We start from the raw sequence: 19,858 nt of genomic DNA, 5'->3' as shown, positions 1-19,858 counted from the left end.
GCGCCCTTCACATGATTTTCACAAACCTCGTTCTTGTGACTCTCTCCATCCGTTCAAACATGCGATGTTTCGTGTTTCATAGTAATCAAAGGCAAACATGTCGACCGACGAATGGCTGGATCGGGTGATGCTTATAGAGCAGGCTGTCGCCAAGTGCCGCGGAGATGTTGCGCATGCTCAATCGGCGCAGAATGAGGAGGAACTGCGGACGGTCATCACCACGATGTGTCACGATATCATCGGGATAATCGGAAGACCTCAGGTTGAGAGATCATTGCAAGCATGGTCTGAAGTATATCCAGAGCAAGAGGGCACCAAGTTGATAGAGAAGACGAGCATTTACCGCCATTTGGTCAGTGCTCAGGCCCCACATACAGAGCCTCTCATGCTAATGGGTTTTGTAGCAACAGAAGAATGCGCCTTGGGCCCCTATATCCGAGAAGGATGATATAAGGAATGAAAATCAAGTTGTTTCATTGAGGCCGACACCTGGGACCTCATCTTCGCCTCCATCGGTACAAGAAATGGATGTCCAGAACCAGGCGGAGAGACTTCGGGATGCTCTTTGTCTACCGCCTCTCCGACGTGCCTCTGCAGACAATATCAATCTGTCGCATCCAAGATATATATCTTACTTGCCACCAAGCCATCAAAGAACCGCACACGATGGTTACTATTCTCCTTTCACGACCTCTCCGAAAACCCGAAGCAACCGCTCAGAGTCTCCAAGGGTTCTCCCCCCAATCATATCATTTGGCGACGACATAGCCGAGTCGCCTGTCTTTCATACGCCCCAGAGTAGTCGACGAGCAAGCCAGGTCTCCTACCCAGCCTCAGATAAAAGTATCGATCCATTCCAGCCGATCCACTATGATCCAAATCCTCACGAGAAGGCAGCGCCGAGTTCAAAGTCGCATCCCACTAACAACATGACAACTCCTGGCAACGTGGATAAGAACAACGGTATGTGTCGGATACCGAGTGACAAAAAGGCGGGAACTACATTTCATGAGATCCCAACGTCTTTAGCAGAGTATCTCGAGAGGATCCTCGCTGCCGGGGACATGCCGTTTACTCTGGCTGGTTTCAGGGACAGAGATAACTATTACAACTGCCCGTTCTGTAGCGAGAATGGGAAGAGGAATTATAAAAGGTCAGGGCCTTTTGCGGACCATTTAGTCAGACACTGGAAATCACTGCAGAGATAGGAGTAAGACACGCAGAGTTAGAGACTAGTCTTGTTGTCGAAGAAGAAATAATCGACTCCACTCAAAATATTGGCTATTTACACGAACATCTACTCATAGCTATCCTCCAATCCGAAGAAGAGAAAGTTTACTCGCATGCGCAAGTCTAAATCTTAGGTCGATTAAGCAAGATTTTGCCGTCCTTGTCATACCAGATCTTCCTCGCCTTAACCTGTCGAAGATAATCCTTTCCAGAGGTATGCGCATCCGCAAAGAACAGCCACCACTGTCCCTTGTACTCAACAATACTTCCATGAGTAGTCCACCCATCAACAGGGTCAAGAATCTTGCCCTGGTAGGTATAGGGACCGTAGATGTTCTTGGAAGTGGCGTAGACAAGGAAGTGCGTGTCGCCAGTGGAGTACATGAGATAGTACAGCTTGCCGCGCTTGTGAACCCAGGGTCCCTCGAAGAATCGACGGTTGTTGTCCTCAGCTTGAAGAGGCTTGCCTGTCTCGGGAGCGAGGATGACGAGATCGCGGGGTGTTTCGGTGATCTTGTGCATGTCCTTGCTCAGCTTGGCGATCTGAGGAGATAGGGCGTTGGTGCCGTTGGGAGCAGCCTTGTCGCCAAGCCACGACTCGTTAAAGGTCTTGTGATCCTGCCAGGCCTGGAGCTGGCCGCCCCAGATGCCGCCCCAGATAAGGAAGGCCTCGTCGTCAGTATCAACAAAGCTAGCAGGATCGATACTGTATGTGCCGGGGATCCAGCTCTTGTCGGCCTTGAAAGGACCGCTGGGCTTGTTAGAGACAGCAACTCCAATTCTAAAGATCTCGTCCTTATCCTTGGCGGGGAAGTAGAGATAATATTTGCCGTTCTTGTAAGCTGCATCAGGAGCCCACATTTGCTGCTTAGCCCAGGGAACATCGTCGACTGAGAGAGCGACACCGTGGTCGATGACGGGGTCTTTTCCGTAGATGCTCTTCATGGAGTAAGTATGATAATCTCTCATGGCGTATTGAGCGCCTCCTGTGCCGTTGACGACACTGGCCTCGATGTCGTGTGACGGGTAAACCCAAAGCTTGCCTTCGAAAACATGAGCCGAGGGATCCGCGGACCAGAGGTCGGTGATCAGAGGAGGAATATCATTAGTGTCTTGCGCAGCGCACTTGCTGGTCAGAGACAACAGCAATGCTGAAGACAGAAACTTGAGCTGCATCGTAGCAAACTGTTGAACCTAATGCTTGATTGACGGGATTGAAGAAAGCCTGATGAGTAGGAACTTCGTGGATCGTGGCATTGTCTTTTATACCTAGTTTTCTCGCTCCTATACCAACTGCCGTGATGATGACCTCAACTAAGTTTGTCCCCTTGATAAATCAGGCTATTCCCCCTGGAAAGACGGGGTTTGCGGGGTATCCTCTTGGCATAGGATTGGCCCGCCGGATAAAACAATTTTAATAGAGTTTACTGGATGTTTTCTATATAAACTCTTTGTCATGCTGCAGCGCGCTCTTAACTAAGCAGCTGGGGGCGATAAAACACACCGCCAAGCGTAAGCAGAATACGACGCCCGTCACGGTAAGATTTGTGCCTAAATGGAACTTGTATTATCCAGAATTATCCTGTAGTATTGTGTTCATGTTAGTGAGAAAATAGTCTATTTGAGTTTATACTTGCCAGGGGATCGTCAGGAATATCGACAGATTGGGAGTTCAGTGCATGCTTGGTCGTGTCATGGACTGGTGCGCTTAGCATTAGCCCCGCAAAGTACCAGATTATCGGTCCATTCAGCTTACAAGTAGGGTATGGCCAAGGTGCTCGATGCTACCTTATTGGATCTTGCCTCCCATGTTTGCGTAATGCATCTAGAACCTCAGATACATTGGACCCTGGGAGAACAAAAAGTCAAGATCATGCCGTTTCGTGGTAAAGGGCCGTTTATGAACGAGATGCACCGAATGATCCGGCCGTACTATCCGATCGTTGATTCGTGCCATGTGAAACATTCATCGAGTCTTAGCGTCAACGATTGTAGTTGTAGTGGACCTGGGGCAAATGCTCCGATTCCAGTTCGCCCCAGCAAAGAGGATGGATATCTAAGGCACAGCATGCGGCGATTGCTTCTCTGTCGGCAAAATTACAGCTAGTGTAGTTACACAATAATCAATTGGGGGCCAACGTGGATAATAGCAATATACATGATACAGCATGGGACGTGCTTTAGGCAACCAACGAATATGACGCCTGAGGTGTCAACACCAACTCCATGAGCTGATTCCTCGGCAAAATGGAAACGCATGCTACAATTCAGACCCTATCAACCCGAGCCTAAATACCCTCAAAGATGACATACACCAATCGCCATATGCGTCGTTCTGGCCGTAAACCGGCTCTATACTTTTATATCCGGTTCGGTTCGAGAGACACTCCTCCCGTACCTAGACCTGCCAGTATCCCTCCATACCAGCCTGAGTTATTCAAGCGAAACAAAGAAGATGAAGCACAACTCAAACAACTACGTGCGCGCCACTCCCGGGATTGGAGTCAAATAGACGCCCAAGCCTACGAGGATATCATGGACAGAGACGCGGCTAGGAGCGATGCATCCAAAGAACCGCTGAGGCTTATTATATACAGCTACTTCGAGCATCTCAACCTTCCTCCTCTGCCACCTCCTCTTCCAGGATGTAGCACAAGTGTACTATTCAAGAGAGCGGAAAACCACAGTAACGAGAGTGTTAGGCCCTTCATGGTGGCTTGCGATAAAGGCTTGCTTGATGAGGTCAAGGCTTGGACGGAAGATGGGGAACACATAGAAGAGCTTCAACAGCTGGGTCTCCAAGACGGGTTGGTTTACGCAGCGAGGGCGAATCAGATTGAAGTAGTGCGATATCTGCTCGATGAGAGATGGACTCCTCTGAACGGTGAAGTGGTGAGAGAAGCTTGCGATAACCTTTCCCTCCCGCTGTTCGAAATCTGCGTCCGGCATGGTTATCACCCCAATCAGCAAATACCCAGCCGCGATGGGCATTTCGGAGTTGCCATAAACCACTGTGTTCAAGACGTGGATATCACTCGTTTTCTCCTTGAACATGGCGCAGATCCAGACCTTGCCCCATTCAAGGACGGAAGGCTACATGACTGGGGGGAGAAAGCCACGCCACCAATGGACCGTACATCAGGACTCGCACTCGACCTCTCAGTTGAAAAGAGCCCAATGATTGTGGTGCAGATGCTTCTTGAGTATGGCGCTCATCCACAATACTCACGTCCACTACACGGAGCTATTAAAAGATTACACCGCCATTCAGTTCCTGGCGCTGAGGAAGACTGGAGACCACTGATGGGGATGGCTTTAAATTACGGAGCTGAGATCAATGCAAGGACCTACTCGGGCGGTACAGCGCTGTCGACGGCTGCTCATTACGAAAACTGGGAAATAGTCGAGTTTCTCATTGAGAAGGGCGCGGATCCGTTCGTCAAGTGTCCTTCCTCAAAACAAGATTCGTTCGATTCAGCGCTGAAATTTGAGGATCAGCCTTGGCAGAGGAGCAAGGAGGTGAAAGAATATCTGAAGAGTTTGATGAGTGGATCAAAACTGGAGATTAGAGGAGAAGCCCTAGAGGAGGCGAGGAATAATCCACTGGTGCGGATCATTGAGAAAGTGAAGAGCAGAGATATGGCCAGGTTAGAGATTGCGTAAACTGTTGGATTGGAGTATGCATTGATACTCTCTGCGTACCATACAGCGCCTGGTCTACAGAGATATCATTGAATGCTACGAAAGAAACTTCAATTGGCGATATTCACCTGAACAGAAAGTCAATGAAACCGCGACAGTTTGCCAGCTTCCTCAAATAGCAGTTTCAGCCTTAGCAGACCCGCATCTTCGGACGATCTACGTTTATTTGATCTTAGTGTAACGCATTTTAATGGATCTAGACCTTCGGGCCGCCTCCGACTCGAAATTGGCTGGCCAGCAGTACTTAGCACTACTTCAAACACATTAAGGAACTGCACACATTCACTAGCAGCTCATAACGCAATAAAGTACAGATCTGTACCTGCGGGGCATCCATCGGTGGCTTCGATAAGGATAAAGCTCAATCTCTTCCCCTGTAGGGCCTAATAAATAGTCCTCGCCACCTAATTTCTACGTAGTAAATTTCTCCTCATCCTTTTCCCAATCGTAAAAAATGGCCGACGATTCATCCAAATCATCGACAGACCCCTCCGCTGCCGTCGGTCCCTCCAAAGAAGCGAACAAGCTCCTCCCCGAAGAAACAGAACTCGACCAAGATGGCTTTCACAATGGTCACCAGGACCACTTGGACATGCAGCGCCTGGGCAAGAAACAGCAGTTTAAACGAACGTTTTCGCTCTGGTCGTCAATTGGCTTTGTGGCTATTTACATGGCGACGTGGGAATTCGTGCTGATTTCGCTGGCGCCGGGGTTCACGAACGGTGGATATGCTGGTGTTTTCTGGTGTTTTGTCACTACGACTACGGCGTATTCTGCTGTTGTTGCGAGTTTGGCGGAGATGGCTTCTATGGCGCCTACATCGGGTGGCCAGTATCATTGGGTCAGCGAGTTTTCACCGCCCAAGTACCAGAAGGTTCTCTCTTATGCTTCTGGCTGGATGACGACGCTGGGATGGCTGGCTAGTTTTGCGAGTAGTTGCTATACCATCGCTTTTCAAGTGCAGGCGTGTATCAACGTTACGAAGCCTGATTTTGCGTTTACACCTTGGCAGATTGCGCTGATTATGTGGGCTGTTATTATTATCACCATCGCGTTCAACACTTGGGGTACTGCTTTCTTTCCGCAGCTCGAGACAGCAAGTCTGATTGGTCATCTCTTGGGATTTTTCGCAGTCATGATCCCTCTTTGGGTCCTTTGTGACAAGAACGATGCGCACGATGTATTCTTGCAGTTTACTGATCAGAGTGGATGGGACAACATGGGCTTTGCATACATCTCATCGCAGATCTATGTTCTCTGGTGCTGCTTCGGTTCAGACAGTATCGTCCATCTGTCCGAAGAAGTCAAGAACGCGTCGATCGTTGTACCAAGGGCGATCTGGTGGTCATACGTTGGCAACGTCTTTTTTGGGTTCATCATGCTCATCACAATGCTCTTCTGCATTGGCCCTCTTGACGCCATCATCGAGGCAGACTGGCCCTTCATCGCCCTTTTCGATCGCACCGGATCTCAAGGACTGAATTTGTTCTTCAATGTCGTCTTGTGGCTTTTAGTCTACCTCGGCAACATCACGACTCTTGCGACTTGTGCTCGTGAAACATGGGCGTTTGCTAGAGATAAGGGTCTTCCGGGTTCTCAATGGATTGGCCATATGTAAGTGCTCACTTCAGGTTCATACATCTCCTGCTGACCGTTTGACAGGGACAAGAAATGGCACATGCCCTTCAACGCCGTCTACCTCATGTCCATCGGCGCTGCTCTCCTCAGCCTCATCCAGATCGGCTCCGACGTCGCTTTCACTGTTCTGGTCTCGCTTTCAACACTCGGCATTATGAGCACTTACCTCATCAGCATCGGTTGTGTACTCCTCAAGCGCATCAAAGGTGAACAGCTGCCTTCCGCTCGGTGGAGCCTGGGTCGGTTTGGACTGGCCATCAACGCGTTTTCGGTGCTTTACAGCTTGTTCATCGTCATTCTCTGCTGCTTCCCATTGACTCTCCCTGTAGATACTGCTTCAGCGAACTGGGCGCCTTTAATATGGGCTGGCGTTATCATCATCGCCGCCATTGCATATCTGACGCACGGCAGGAAGGCGTACACTCCTCCGGTGAATTTTGTGGAGGGTTTCAAGTTGCAAGGAGTTGGTCTTCAACAGTCATCATAGCAACCTGAGTCTTATAGACAAATGATAGCTGAGAAAATCTTGATCCTGCACTGCCCAAAATTGGATAGCTTCCGAATGAAAGTGGTTCATATATCGCTGTGCCAGTCATCTAATAATGCTCTAAATGTACCAAATTCGTGTATGGAACTATGTGTTGATTACGGTAGTTAAAATTATATAATTTTGAGTGATATATCTAATGCTTTTTTTAAGCAATTCTTAACTAAAACTACCTATCTAAACTGAACCCGGAATGTTCGAACCAGGGAGGATGGGTGTGAGCTGACCAATCCCAGCTACACCATTGGCTGTTCCAGTGGAAACACCACCTTGCGCCAGCGCGACCTGCTTCTTGTCATCGTGGAAGACGGCATAAGCAGCTGTGAAGAAGGGGGCACCAAAGGTACAATCGCCATACTCGTCAGGCGAGAGGCTCAAAGCACAGTACTTGGAAGCGTCGTAGCCAGGTAACCCGTCGAATTCCCCACGGGCGTAGCTGCGAATAGGAACAGCGATTGTCACAGCCTTCCCTTTAGTAGCTCCGGCAAAGGTAAAGTTGACAGTGGCAGTATGCGGAATGGACTCGCAAGTCCCGTTATATGCAAGTACGGACGGATTTTGCAGCTGAATAAGCCCTGTTGCCTTCATGATCTCCTTTCCGCTGAAGGGCACACGATCCTCGCCTGTACCGGAATCAAGCAGACACTGCTTGACCGAAGGATCCGCTAGACCAATCTTGACGGGCTTGCCCGGCTTGCGAATCGATGTAGCAGTCAGCTCTGGTAGTGCCGAATAGTAACCCACATAGGTACGCTCCGGATAATCCTGCTTGATGCGTACAAGCTCGCCGGTATACTTCTTCGTTGAAGGTGCGGCACCGAACACAGCTGCGCCCAGGTAAGGAGACTTGATAGACTTGGGTTGTTGATCAAACCACATGGTGAAAGACGAGGAACGTGTCTCCCCACTACGGCGCAAATTATCGCGGAAAGAAGGTCCAGCGAAGCCCTCAGGAAGTGGTGCCAAACCGAGGATGCTGTGGTCAAAGGTACTTTCGGAGATCTGGCATTTATCGTCGAGTTGAGTAATCTGCGCATAATTCGCCAATGCCACTTGGTTGTTGGTCAATTTCGGGAACTTTGAATTGGAGAAGCCGAATGTGTCGTTGATGAGAGCGGGTGCTGTTATCAACTTGCCGTTGCCGCCATAGGCATAGCCCAAAGGTCCGCCTTTAGGCTTGGTAGCGCCTCCTTTAGAATGCGAACTTGACTTGGGCCAGTTGTAAAAGCTCTTGACAGTCTTGTTGCAGGGACCCTGTTCGTAATGGTAATTGCTACCATCATTGATGATCGAATTGGGACCAAAAACCCAGAAGCTGGGGGAGCCGGTGTCAAAGATTGTGGGCACAGGAGATTGTCCGGGTGTACCCCAACTGATATCGGCTTGTACACTAAGTTGCAACCATCAGTTTCTGCGCGGCTCCAAGGTTGAGGGGAGACAAGCATGACTCACCGAGGATAGCCGCCGTAGCTAAATGAAATGGGAATGATGGGAGGTTGCGGCTGTGATGGTGCAGCAGTAACAGCTACACCCTGCAGAGAAGCGATCGAGAGGAGACTGATCGTGAGTAACATTGCGGCTGATAACTTGTAATGCTTGTATACCAGGTATGATTGAGGCACAAAGCATATGGTTCTTATAGAATTTAAATATTGCACACTCTATGCGAGGGATAGGCATCAGTGATAAAAATAAACCGTCTAGACCGTATCATAAAATATACTTTTCGGTCAGTTAGTAGAGCCCCTGTGGCACGGATGTTTTCCATTTTCGTCAAATACCAGGCCAGAATCATTTTAGCGGTACAGTATTTGCCGATCTCTCGTATTTGGAATCTACGGAGTATCCGTAGATACATAGGCTAAAATTGCGCTAAAGCTTTTGAGACATCAGTTAGGCCGATAATAATCGACCCTTGTACATAGTTAGATAGTCTTTCCATGACGGACAGGGTTTAGCCGCGGGAAGAACTCGTATTATCCTTGCCCAGTCGAACATTCTTCGGTTATTCGGCAACAAGATCAGCGTGATATGCCATACATTCCTCAAGCTCATGTCGGTCATTATATCATCCGCGCTACTGGACAGGAACTTTGAAAGGCTCTATCTTTCGCCACGAAACAATCGGTGATATTCTAGACCAATCATGTCTACGCGAGTTGTCTATACGAAGAGCACGCTATCCCGACGTGGCTCGGCATTTTCGTATGCATTGATTGCAATTGGCCTCTCAAACATACCGTCATATGATTGATGGTCCACTCTGTACCTGTGACAATATTCGAGTTATTATTATAACTAGATGCCATGTCCTCATAGTAGCTAGAGCTCTTCATACATCGATAGCTCCATCTTGCCCAACATGCGGTGCAGTTACTTCGTTTGCTCGCTGCTTCTCTCCCCATTTTGCGATGCTCGCCGTCACGAATCCATTCAGCAGCCTCCCAGTGACTATGTGCAGCTGAAAGCGGCACCTCAAAATGAGCTACTGTCTTTGCGACTTCATCTCGCGGAGCTGGAAAAGCCCTATCTCAAAGTGGCCAAGCAGGTGTCCGACCCCGCTTCCAATCAGTACGGCCGTTATTTGGGAGCGCATGAGTTGAGAGCGATTTTGCCCGACAAGGATCTCGTTTCTAAAAAGGTGGCGGGCTGGCTCCAAGACGAGGGGTTATCCAACTACACGACAAGTCCCCATCACGTCGATGTCACAACAGCTGTCGCTGACTGGAACCGGGTTCTGAACACCACGTTTTACCAATTTCGACACAAGGCTACCGACCGGACTGTGATTCGGACTACCGGGTATAGCATTCCAAGCACGCAGAAGGACGCGATCAGTTACATATATCCAACAGTACATTTCTTCCGATTGGAAACCAGCCCCAAAATGATACAAAAAAGACAGCATGTACCTACTGGACCCAGCAATTGTTCGAACAGCGTGTGTCCATCTCAGCTGCGCACGCAATACAATATTCATTACAATCCAGCTGACGGCAAGTCGGGCAGCACAATTGCCATAGCTGGTTTTCTGAATAACTTCCCCAACGTAACAGACGTCAAAGCCTTCCTGACCAAATATGATAAACGGAATCAGATGTCCATCCCTCCAATCAACGTCGTTTCTGTCAACAAGGGTACCCTCAAACCTCCAGCAGACGGAGGCTCGCTCACAGTCGAGGCTGAACTTGACCTGGACTACTCAATGGCCTTCACGGGTCCGCTCCCTGTTACCTTCTACTCAGTAGGTGGCCACGCGCCAAAGATCGGCCAAGCCCCGAATAAGCCGATCTCACCAGACGACAACGAGCCATATGCCGAGTTCTTCGAGTATATACTCGGTTTAAAAGACCCTCCCAAAGTTATATCCATATCTTACAACGATGACGAGAAGAACGTACCGGTTGCTTATGCGACACATGTTTGCGATCTTTTTGCAAAAGCTGCTGCTCGCGGAATCTCTATCATTGGATCTTCTGGAGATGGAGGAGCGGCTGGAGCGGGTGGCGATAATACCTGCCTTGGAGTGTCTGGTAAGAAGAGGCTCTTTGTACCAACATTCCCCTCGAGCTGCCCTTGGATGACCTCTGTAGGCGCCACGGCGGACTATGGCGGTGCGGCTTCGTATAGCTCTGGGGGCATGTCAAATGTTTTCAAACGTGCTTCTTGGCAAGACAAAGCTGTGTCAGGTTACATCAAAGCCTTGAAAGGCAAGCACAAGGGCTTTTACAACGTCAGCGGCCGTGCACAGCCAGACGTCAGTCTTTTAGGCGATAATTATCTGACGCTGACCGGAGGCCAAGCTTCGATCCACAGCGGCACGAGCGCGTCTGCACCTGTGTTTGCAGCCATGATTGCACTTGTCAACGACAAGCGTCTGAGGGCGAAGAAACCTGTATTAGGATTTCTCAACCCTTTGCTGTACTCTTCAAAGGCGAGCTCAGTCTTCCGTGATGTCAAAGATGGTAGTGAAACGGGTGGTTGTGCGGATGGTAACTTTTTTGAAACAGGTTGGGAGGCCCTCGCAGGGTGGGATGCTGCAACAGGTCTGGGTGAGCCTGACTTTACAAAGTTGGCCGCTTTATTAAGTTGAGAGGGCAGAAAATTGTTAAGTAATGTCCAACACTAACTTCGAGTAAAGTTAATAATGTGTCATATCGCGTGAAACCGCGGCTCCGACTTAAAACAGAGCTTTAAGCTACCACTCTAAAAGAGTTTGTCTCTATACTGGATCTAGAAAGTAGTAGACAGAAACTACAAGCGGCATAGATGCAGGTAGTAAGTCTATAAAATATATCGTCTGTATGATCGTACTGAAAGTCAAGACAGGTGCTAATCAAGGACATTTTCCTTAAACTAAGTAAATCGGCAATTAAAACAAGAGAACTTTATATCACTCCATGGTCTCATGTTCTAAAGTTTACCGGCGTAACCGTAGAGGCAAGGGAGACTGACCATTTTCATTAAATGCCCTGGATATCAAAACAGGAAGCCATAGGTAGAAAATAAAATATAAGAAGAACGAAAATTAACATATTTATAATTATAAAGGCAGTGGATCTCTTATATGCCCTAAGCAAAAAAAGCTAAAGGGGCGGGAAATATATATAAAGAATTAACTCCTGTAAGACAATAATTTAATATGGCCTTAAAAATGACAGCTTCTAACCTCAATTGCTATGGCTTTTTTCCTTTCTTTTCTTCTTTTTATGTTACATAAACAAGTCAAAGTAAACGTGTTAAGTACCAGGTCGTTTTAAGTTATTAAGATTTAATCTTTAATAATTATTAAAAGATATAAAAAAGGAAACACCTAATTTCTTTAATGTAAGATTTAAAGTCCTTTTATGGTCAAGTCCAGAAACTCCACGAATTCTCCGTATTCTCCATTTTGTCAGTATTCTGCCTCCTCACTTGATGTCCTCTGTTGTCGCCCAGCATGTCCTTGAGTGTCAACCGCCCACTTGCCAGCTTTCACCTTGTCAATAGCATGGCTGTTCAATTTTAAAGTTTTTACTCTCAGCTTCGTAAACCAAGTTTTTGCCATTGTCTGCTATAATGCTCGTCTCGGCTCCATGATCAGCGATGTATGAGAAGACCTCTCGGGTATTGCAATTGACGGACCAGAACACAGGGGCTCTTCCATTATCAGATGACGCCGTAGGTCAAGGGCACTTTCTACATTTGGTGAATTAGAAACCTCTTAAAAAGAGGTGTACGGCGAGACTGGAGCAACCCCATCAGCGATATTGAGGATGTTGCGAGGTGCAGGTGTCGGTTCCAATTAGCCAATTTCTCTGTGACATGGTGTTTAAGTAACTGAATTTGACTGAAGCTCCTAACGTAGCCTCGCCATTGCACTCTACAGAGTGCTTAACGATTCAGTGATAAGACGTGTCAATTGCTGTCAACGCCAGTCAGTGATTGAAAGACCGCCGTCTTCTGTGAATCACGCAGTAGATACCCCAGAGTCCTCATAGATTCAGTGACAACTGAGATATGGATACAATTAAGCTCAGAGCTGTCAAGTATGACTCTCCTCTCCTTCGCAATAGCAAAAAACGTGCGATCCTCCACAAACTACAACAAATATCGCCGAGTCGGCATTGTTGGTTGTTCGTCTCGTTACAATGCCCGTTGAGATTGTCCGTGCGACTTACAGCGAGCAAGAAGCAATCGAAGAGTTCATGATCAGCGTCTTTGGGGAAGGAAACACAACCGTCATGGTAAGAAGCTTACTGCCGATGTCCCAGAGGTGCAAACAAGCTAACCAAACAGTGGGAACGCGGCAAATACCATTGTACCCTCCCGAGAAATCTTACCGAGGTTAGTAGTTCCCTTGTCGCTTGATGTTCTGAACTTTCGTTCTAACAGTGAAAGGCCGAAAAACAAAAGATGGGGGAAACGGTGAAGGTGGAGCACTATGAACAAACTTAGGGTTCTGGTACGGTAGATCGCTACCATATGTCTGGATGCCAGCCAAACCATGATAAAAAAAAGTTAAGAACTTTAAACTCCTTGAGTGCAATACAATTTATTCAAACTATTTGAACTCAAGTCTTGTCTATATTGTTTAACTCCTTGAGCCTTGGTCTCAAGGATATCCCCGTATGTGCTAAGGTGATGGTCAACCCTAGCTAAACCGCATCAATTAGAGCCTACGTGCTACGAATAGGCCTTGCATCGACCGCAACATCGTTCTTTCTTATCCAAGTTCTGGCAATTTCAACCTTTTCTCCAGTCCATGGGTTGCCAATAACATATGCCTCCCTCCTCGTGCATTTGGAAGATAATATCTGGAAAGCGTCCAGAAGTTGTCCAGACGACGATCGACTTCTGCCTTGCGCAATGACGACTATCATCTTGCTTGAAATGATATCAAGAGCATCATGTAAGAAGTCGGAGCAATCTGGATGTTGATGTAACTTGATGATCCACTGTGGAACGTTAACAAAATCACCGAATTAATCTGTCCAAGCGACTTACTTCCACAACCTCTGCCTTTACCTGCACCGTGAAACTCTCTTTATCAGCTCTTCTTTTGAAAGCGAAGAAGATATTGTTGTTTGCACCGTTGATGAACATGGTGGTCCTTGCCTGATTAAACTCTTTGACATACCGAGGTCCGCCTAAGAACCAGGTTATTAGGTCCAGAAATAAGCACCCCATTGTCCATATATCAAAGGATCTTGATATAGTTCCCCCTTCGATGTCGCATTCAGGAGGGCGGTATCCAGGAACTGGGAGAATCTTCTGATTTGGGATATTAGAGCGACTCTGAATGCGGTTAAAAGTTGATAAGCCGAAGTCAGAGATGACAAGAATGATTTCGTCTTTATCCCCTGATCTCTTGAAACATAGGATATTATCGCACTTAATATCCCCATGTCTACCGTAGCCACTACCTACTCCCTGCTCTACATGTTTCGGGTTGTGTATCGTCTGTAGCGCACCGATTAGTCCTTGGAGTTGGTTAGATATCCAGACTGCTGCTTTGCTGTGCCTGGGGGGTTCACTCTTTTCCAGGTACTCGCCAAGGTCACACATCGCACTGGGAAAGATAAACCCCTTTCGTCTGCACAACGAAAAGCACACAAGGCTGTTACGAGGTGAGGATGCTTGAGCCCGTTGAAACGCTTAAGCATATCCCACTCCTGCTGGAATTTTGACTCATTGTTGTGGCCCATGTTGTGAAGGGTCTTGATTGCAAACTTTGTACTGTCGATATTGATCTTTTTTTTTTTTTTGTCTGCATTAGCTTCCTACATCTGGAAAAGGTTATTCAAAGTTCGTTACTCATACTCTTCAATAGCTGTTGATAGGCATGTGACGTGGGGTGAATCTCGACGCGTGTCACCCTTCCAAAAGCTCCCATATTATCTGAAACTTCGTCACAAGCCTCGGACCATGTTTCGCGGGAACGACGCCACGGTTTACAGGCGGATTTATGTAGGTGGTGCTTCATGAAAGGTTCGTCCGCTGTTGAGCTGAAATATGGTGTATCAATTCTCCATTGATGCGATTCAAAGTATTCTTTCTCTGAAGTTCTCCAGCCTTCGAAGCATGCGATGGGTAGGTCAGATCCGGCTAGAGGATAGACTGTGTTATTTTCAATCTTGATAGGCAGTTGTTGGTCATTGAACCCTGCATTAACAAAACGCCGAATGTCACCGCAGCGCTCTTGCAATGCCAGCAATCCGAAAACTTTGAGGAATGCCCCTGGTGGAGTACGGTCTGCTGAGGGTTTCACGTCTGGCGGGTGGATTTTTTCGACGTATTCATCGACTTCGAGATCGTCGAAGCCGTGTTCAGGCCGTTTCAGTTCAGCCTTGATTCTTTCTCGAGTCAAAATATGCCGCAGCAACTTGTCAGTCCAGAATCGACCATTTAAACCCTCCACACTGTAATCTCGTAGTAGTTTCCCCAGATCACCAGATACACCATTCAGTGTAACAAGTCCAGTTCCATCATACTTGTACTTCTCCCTCGGTACCTTCCCAAGATCACTGGGCTCGGTCTTTAGGTCTGTCATTTGATTCATGTAGTCGGCGTAGATTCTATAGACGCACTTATCAACAGGGCCGCAATTTGAGCCCTAAAATCTTAACACATCACTTACTATGCGCATTCAGATGTTCTATACCTTCTTATCGCAGCAACCTGTATCTAGTTTCCTCTTGGCGGTTTTGTTAAGTCCAGGCGGTTAGCGTTATGCACTCTGGATCGGCTCTGAGCAGGTAGGATCAGTATAAGTAATCCAGGGTCAAGAAGCAGTTACCAATGGTGCATTAATTATTAAAGCTTAGGCAGTAATCGAATACTTGGACATTTTAACTGCCGTTCTTTATAGCCTTTTGGACATGTACTTTGTTAGAGCGTCAAATTTATGGAAAAGGAGTAAGTGGTAGCTCAAGCACTGATTATTCTCTAATGCGGATAGCCACTTGTCATACGCCATTCGTCTCGAAAGCCACGCAGGCACAGTTGGTTGGCTTGTGCGAGGATCTTCAAGCGCCTGTCACACGTTGCAATGTTGCTCACCGGTGTAACGCCTCGACATAGCCATTGACGACCGACTAGCGTCCATCGGTCAAGGAGGGGTAAATTTCACAAAGTGTTTCAAGCAAAGCCCCCCCAGTGAAGGTAAATAAAACGACATCTGTGCTGATCAAAGGCTGGTTTGCTACGACTGTTTCTATCTCTTCGAAACCTGCATCTTGACTCGGCAATACCAGAACAACATGAATTGGGCAAATGATAGTGCGATATGCTGCGAAAACGAAATCAGCAGAGTATTCAAATATCAAGAGAGACCAACAAGCCTCGTACGAGTACTTTCAGACGGAAGTGTTTGTGCGCCCCTAGTAAAATCCACGGTATTCTGCTAACGGTCTTCTAGGAGCCTCTAATATGGACAATGAAAGATGTTACGGATTGGAACAATTGGTTTGAGAAGGTCGGTATTACTCTTTACTTGTTCACCGAGACTGACAGCCTTCTAGCAGCACCCAAAGCTTGATGGATTAGACTCGGGCCTTGTTCTAATGTATGTATTCCTATTATCCATGAGCTCCGGAGATTGACAATAGTGTCAGTTTATCAAGAAGAATCGGCGAGCCCGTTCTCGATCCTGTAGAGAAGATTGAATCGAAAGAATGGATCAAGGCCATCCGAAAAGCAACGATGCATAACAAAACTGTTTTTGACAAGAATCTACGCGGGACTGGCGGTCAGCGTAACCTACGTACATTGCCATTTTCCGAACAGCGCTTCCAGGATATTGCAAAGAAGTTCTACATACATGACTCGATCAACCGGGTCGTAAGTCGAGCAAATGTTTCTCAGTTCTCGGCCGTCAAGCTAGAAATGGCCAGGCATGATGGTCATGAACTACTCGCACACGGTATGTGTCCCCTAAACACTGATGTGGGGTGACTTCTTATGTCGGGACAGTGTACAGCGCACGAACTTCCAATGCTTGGGACGGCGATCTTGCAGTATCGGCTACGTACTTTCCGCATTGTAGGCTCACATTTGCAGTCATGTTTGGATGTCCTCTGTCCGTCGAAGCAGAGGTATTGACACGGCTTGAAGCAGCCACCTACGAGATATGCCATCCACTATTAGTTCCTAGCATGCTGGTGGAGATTGAGAGGCGGCGCCATCTACCAATAATAGACGACACGCTTGATCAAATTGAAGCCCGATTCTTGGAGCTGGATGATCCCGAGTCTCTGCAGCACATAACGGAGGCAGAGAAGCTGGCTCGCAAGGAAGAGAAGAGATCAGCTTGGTTAAATATGCTGTATCTCCGCAATCAATTGATGAGCTGGAACACGTGCTTGGAAGCCCTGTACGAACATGCGGATCGCCTCAATCGGACAACATTTCGAGATGACGTTATTTCGTCTCAATTTAAAACTCGATCCTCTGAAGAGTTCACTGTTCAAGGAGAGAGTTCTTCAGACTCTAGTGCAGACTGGATCGCCCCGACTGGCGAGTTATCTCTGGTAAACAAACAACAAGATCAGGAGACTAACAAAGTCTATATAGATGCCATCTCTCCAGAGCTTCGGTTTGATAAAAGTCAGAATCTGCAGTCAATAAGAAGTTCTAAGGGTTATATGAGACGAACCGGTGCTAAAATGAAAGCGAGGCTCCAGGAGGTTATCAAGGACTATAACGAAAAGATTCGAGAGTGCACGGCTGGTTTTGAAGGTATGGCTATGACGACGCAATGGGTAAGTCATGACTTGGACTTCTTCGTCTGTCCCGAAACCTTTGTTAATAGCATGGAGACTCAAGGTGAAACAAACGTCGAGATAGCATTGGCAACCAGTCAGGACTCGCGCCACATGAAATCCATTGCTCTGGTTACCATGATATTTCTGCCCGGGACATTCTTCGCGGTAAGTTCTACACCAAGAGTTTATGCTATGCTGACACACAATCAAGAGCATGTTCTCAATGGGCTTTTTTGAGTGGGAATCCGATGATGGTACTGTATCCGTGTTTCCATCGTTTTGGGTTTACGTGGTCCTTGCTGCTAGCTTTACTGCTCTTACAGTTGGGGCATGGTGGTATCTCGGAGTCTATCGCTATAAAAAGCACAGAAACCTCTCATTCTCTGTTAAAGGAAGACAACTATTGAGTCCGAAGCCGTTGAACGGCATACTGCGCCAGACCGCGAGGGCTTTGAAAGTCAAAGTGGCCAAAAGGGCACTTCCCCCATAGCTCCAAAACAGAAGCTGGCGAGATATGATCTTGAACTGTCCTAAACAAGTGACGAAGCTATTGATGGGCTGCAATTTAACAATGGGCCACGCCAGGGATGATGCTATTGCTGTATGCCACAGGTACAACTTTAACAGCCAGAGAGGAATAAATTGTCTTTAGTTTTTACATTACAAGAATCGAACGCCTTGAACTCCAATTATACCTTGTCGAAACACAAGGTAAATGCTGTGGCTGACCTCGGTGGCAAAGCAGATTTTAGCGGCACTATTGGAGAGTTATGCTGAAAGCCTGAAAGCCCCTCCGTCGAATATCCTGTAGCAGTAAGGCTGTACTGCTAAATTACAAAAGTCCCTCACCCAAACATGTGTAACATGCAAATCGACTGCACAGCCTAATGCTTCCCGTATTGCAACCACTGTAGGCACTCGTATCGCATCATCATTGAGTGCGGTAGTACATGTTAGTCAAAGGATGGAGCCCTGGAAATTATTGGGTGGCGCAGGGTTACAGTAACCTGACAGAAGCAGCTTAGAGGTCGATTGAACCCGTCGGTCTTGCGATGTGAGTGCGCCAGTGGCGTTTGCTAACAGGGTCTTTCTGGTAGATGTTTACCTCAAAGCACTCGTTGTGACCACGGCACTTGTAGTTCTTGCAGCTGGATGATCTCTTAGTATCATCGACTTGGTTGTTATGTCATAGACAAGAGTGTTGACTTACTTGTTAGCCTTCTTAGAATTGGATTTTGATCAGCTCTGTTTCCACTGTGATGCCCTTTTTGTGATTCTTACAGTCGTGTTGCAAGCACAAATGATGATTACCCGTATAGGAAGGAGGTTAAGATCTATGATAGCGAATGAGTCACAGGTAAGATTGTCAGCTGTTTATAAATAGTGTCAGCCTGGACCGCCTGATATCGCAGACACTAGGTCCGTCAAGCATTTAAATACACCAAATTTACGTTCTCAAACTTGATTCTCGGTAAATTTGGTATCGATATGACAGCAGCTCAGGCGCAGCCTCAAGAGACATGGCAGCCCATGCCCCTGTCAATCGCTCCATCAATAGCGTCTCACTCCCTGTCAACACCAGAGTCCCTACAAATTGAGATTGATCAAACAACTCACCGGCTTCAGCTCCTCAACTTTTTCCATGTCCCTGCTTCATCTCACATTCTTGAGATTGGATGCGGTCAGGGAACATGCACTGTTGTCTTGGGTCATGCGGTTGGTGAAGATGGCCATGTTGACGCCATCGACCCCGCACCTCTTGATTACGGTGCACCATACACTCTTGGCCAAGCACAACAACATATCGCCAAAGGCGCTTTGGGCGGGCGTGTGAAATTCTGGCAGGCCCAACTCGAGGACTTTTTAAGAGAGACAGGGGACAAGAAGTGGGATTATGCCGTCTTTGTGCACTGTCTATGGTATCTCGATGCGCCAGAAACCCTTGCCCGCATGCTCAAAGCGCTCAAGGGACGAGTGAACAGAGTCTGCATTGCTGAATACGCCATGAAGGCATCTGAGCCAGCTGCTGTCCCTCACGTCCTTGCTGCTTTGACGCGAGCGACATTTGAGGCACAAAGACCAGACAGTGAGGCGAATATTCGATGTCTGCTGAGTCCATCTGATATCAAGAGTATTGCGGGGGATGCTGGATGGAAGATTGAGCGAGAGACGGAAATTGTGCCGCATGAGGGATTGCAAGATGGTGGCTGGGAAGTTGGGGATATGAAAAGCAAGAGCTTTCTTGATGATATTGAGCAGTGTGTTGCTGATAGTAGGATAAAGGCCACGCTTCGGAGTGGGAGAGAGGCGGTTGTAAGAGCCGTTCAAGGACTTGACGGTAGTAAGGTGCGGACAATGGATGTCTGGGTGGCAGGATTTTATTAAGGAGAATAATCTATACGATAGGTAGAGCAGTTTCATATGAATATTTATGATGTGACATAATCATGAAGTATTTGCAATATCTTAATATTATAATTTCTCTGTACAACTGTAA

General features: G+C 47.4%; 10 protein-coding genes across 10 annotated transcripts; 6 read left to right on the top strand and 4 right to left on the bottom strand.

Moving 5' to 3' along the window:
* Nucleotides 1–97: 97 nt before the first annotated feature.
* FSUBG_6055 (uncharacterized protein) lies at nucleotides 98–1,179 on the top strand (the record flags this gene model as incomplete). Its single annotated transcript, XM_036684215.1, has 3 exons — nucleotides 98–352; nucleotides 405–963; nucleotides 1,127–1,179. The coding sequence occupies 3 exons, from the start codon at nucleotides 98–100 to the stop codon at nucleotides 1,177–1,179; spliced, it is 867 nt and encodes a 288-aa protein (XP_036538417.1).
* Nucleotides 1,180–1,353: 174 nt separating this feature from the next.
* Nucleotides 1,354–2,406, bottom strand: FSUBG_6054 (alpha-n-arabinofuranosidase alpha-L-arabinofuranosidase; the record flags this gene model as incomplete). The annotated part of the gene is made up of 1 exon (XM_036684214.1): nucleotides 1,354–2,406. One exon carries the CDS (start codon nucleotides 2,404–2,406, stop codon nucleotides 1,354–1,356), a length of 1,053 nt encoding a protein of 350 aa, XP_036538416.1.
* A 1,128-nt stretch (nucleotides 2,407–3,534) lies between these two features.
* Nucleotides 3,535–4,893, top strand: FSUBG_6053 (ankyrin repeat domain protein; the record flags this gene model as incomplete). Its single annotated transcript, XM_036684213.1, has 1 exon — nucleotides 3,535–4,893. One exon carries the CDS (start codon nucleotides 3,535–3,537, stop codon nucleotides 4,891–4,893), a length of 1,359 nt encoding a protein of 452 aa, XP_036538415.1.
* A 493-nt stretch (nucleotides 4,894–5,386) lies between these two features.
* Nucleotides 5,387–7,057, top strand: FSUBG_6052 (amino acid permease 2 (AAP-2); the record flags this gene model as incomplete). Its single annotated transcript, XM_036684212.1, has 2 exons — nucleotides 5,387–6,546; nucleotides 6,595–7,057. The coding sequence occupies 2 exons, from the start codon at nucleotides 5,387–5,389 to the stop codon at nucleotides 7,055–7,057; spliced, it is 1,623 nt and encodes a 540-aa protein (XP_036538414.1).
* A 237-nt stretch (nucleotides 7,058–7,294) lies between these two features.
* On the bottom strand, nucleotides 7,295–8,691 carry FSUBG_6051 (peptidase a1; the record flags this gene model as incomplete). The annotated part of the gene is made up of 2 exons (XM_036684211.1): nucleotides 7,295–8,507; nucleotides 8,570–8,691. The coding sequence occupies 2 exons, from the start codon at nucleotides 8,689–8,691 to the stop codon at nucleotides 7,295–7,297; spliced, it is 1,335 nt and encodes a 444-aa protein (XP_036538413.1).
* Nucleotides 8,692–9,479: 788 nt separating this feature from the next.
* FSUBG_6050 (tripeptidyl-peptidase sed4) lies at nucleotides 9,480–11,210 on the top strand (the record flags this gene model as incomplete). The annotated part of the gene is made up of 1 exon (XM_036684210.1): nucleotides 9,480–11,210. One exon carries the CDS (start codon nucleotides 9,480–9,482, stop codon nucleotides 11,208–11,210), a length of 1,731 nt encoding a protein of 576 aa, XP_036538412.1.
* A 2,065-nt stretch (nucleotides 11,211–13,275) lies between these two features.
* Nucleotides 13,276–13,702, bottom strand: FSUBG_6049 (cyclin-dependent kinase-like 4; the record flags this gene model as incomplete). Its single annotated transcript, XM_036684208.1, has 2 exons — nucleotides 13,276–13,554; nucleotides 13,604–13,702. 2 exons carry the CDS (start codon nucleotides 13,700–13,702, stop codon nucleotides 13,276–13,278), a joined length of 378 nt encoding a protein of 125 aa, XP_036538411.1.
* Nucleotides 13,703–14,399: 697 nt separating this feature from the next.
* Nucleotides 14,400–15,149, bottom strand: FSUBG_6048 (serine threonine kinase; the record flags this gene model as incomplete). The annotated part of the gene is made up of 1 exon (XM_036684207.1): nucleotides 14,400–15,149. The coding sequence occupies one exon, from the start codon at nucleotides 15,147–15,149 to the stop codon at nucleotides 14,400–14,402; it is 750 nt and encodes a 249-aa protein (XP_036538410.1).
* A 709-nt stretch (nucleotides 15,150–15,858) lies between these two features.
* Nucleotides 15,859–17,895, top strand: FSUBG_6047 (uncharacterized protein; the record flags this gene model as incomplete). Its single annotated transcript, XM_036684206.1, has 7 exons — nucleotides 15,859–15,966; nucleotides 16,017–16,073; nucleotides 16,120–16,163; nucleotides 16,213–16,520; nucleotides 16,571–17,526; nucleotides 17,573–17,697; nucleotides 17,754–17,895. The coding sequence occupies 7 exons, from the start codon at nucleotides 15,859–15,861 to the stop codon at nucleotides 17,893–17,895; spliced, it is 1,740 nt and encodes a 579-aa protein (XP_036538409.1).
* Nucleotides 17,896–18,849: 954 nt separating this feature from the next.
* On the top strand, nucleotides 18,850–19,746 carry FSUBG_6046 (SAM-dependent methyltransferase; the record flags this gene model as incomplete). Its single annotated transcript, XM_036684205.1, has 1 exon — nucleotides 18,850–19,746. One exon carries the CDS (start codon nucleotides 18,850–18,852, stop codon nucleotides 19,744–19,746), a length of 897 nt encoding a protein of 298 aa, XP_036538408.1.
* Nucleotides 19,747–19,858: the final 112 nt, after the last annotated feature.

Source organism: Fusarium subglutinans (assembly GCF_013396075.1).
Source record: "Fusarium subglutinans strain NRRL 66333 chromosome Unknown NRRL66333_c0000061, whole genome shotgun sequence".
NCBI lineage: Eukaryota > Fungi > Ascomycota > Sordariomycetes > Hypocreales > Nectriaceae > Fusarium > Fusarium subglutinans.
The sequence above is the reverse complement of the archived record's forward strand: the minus strand, read 5'-3'. Positions and strand labels throughout refer to the sequence as shown.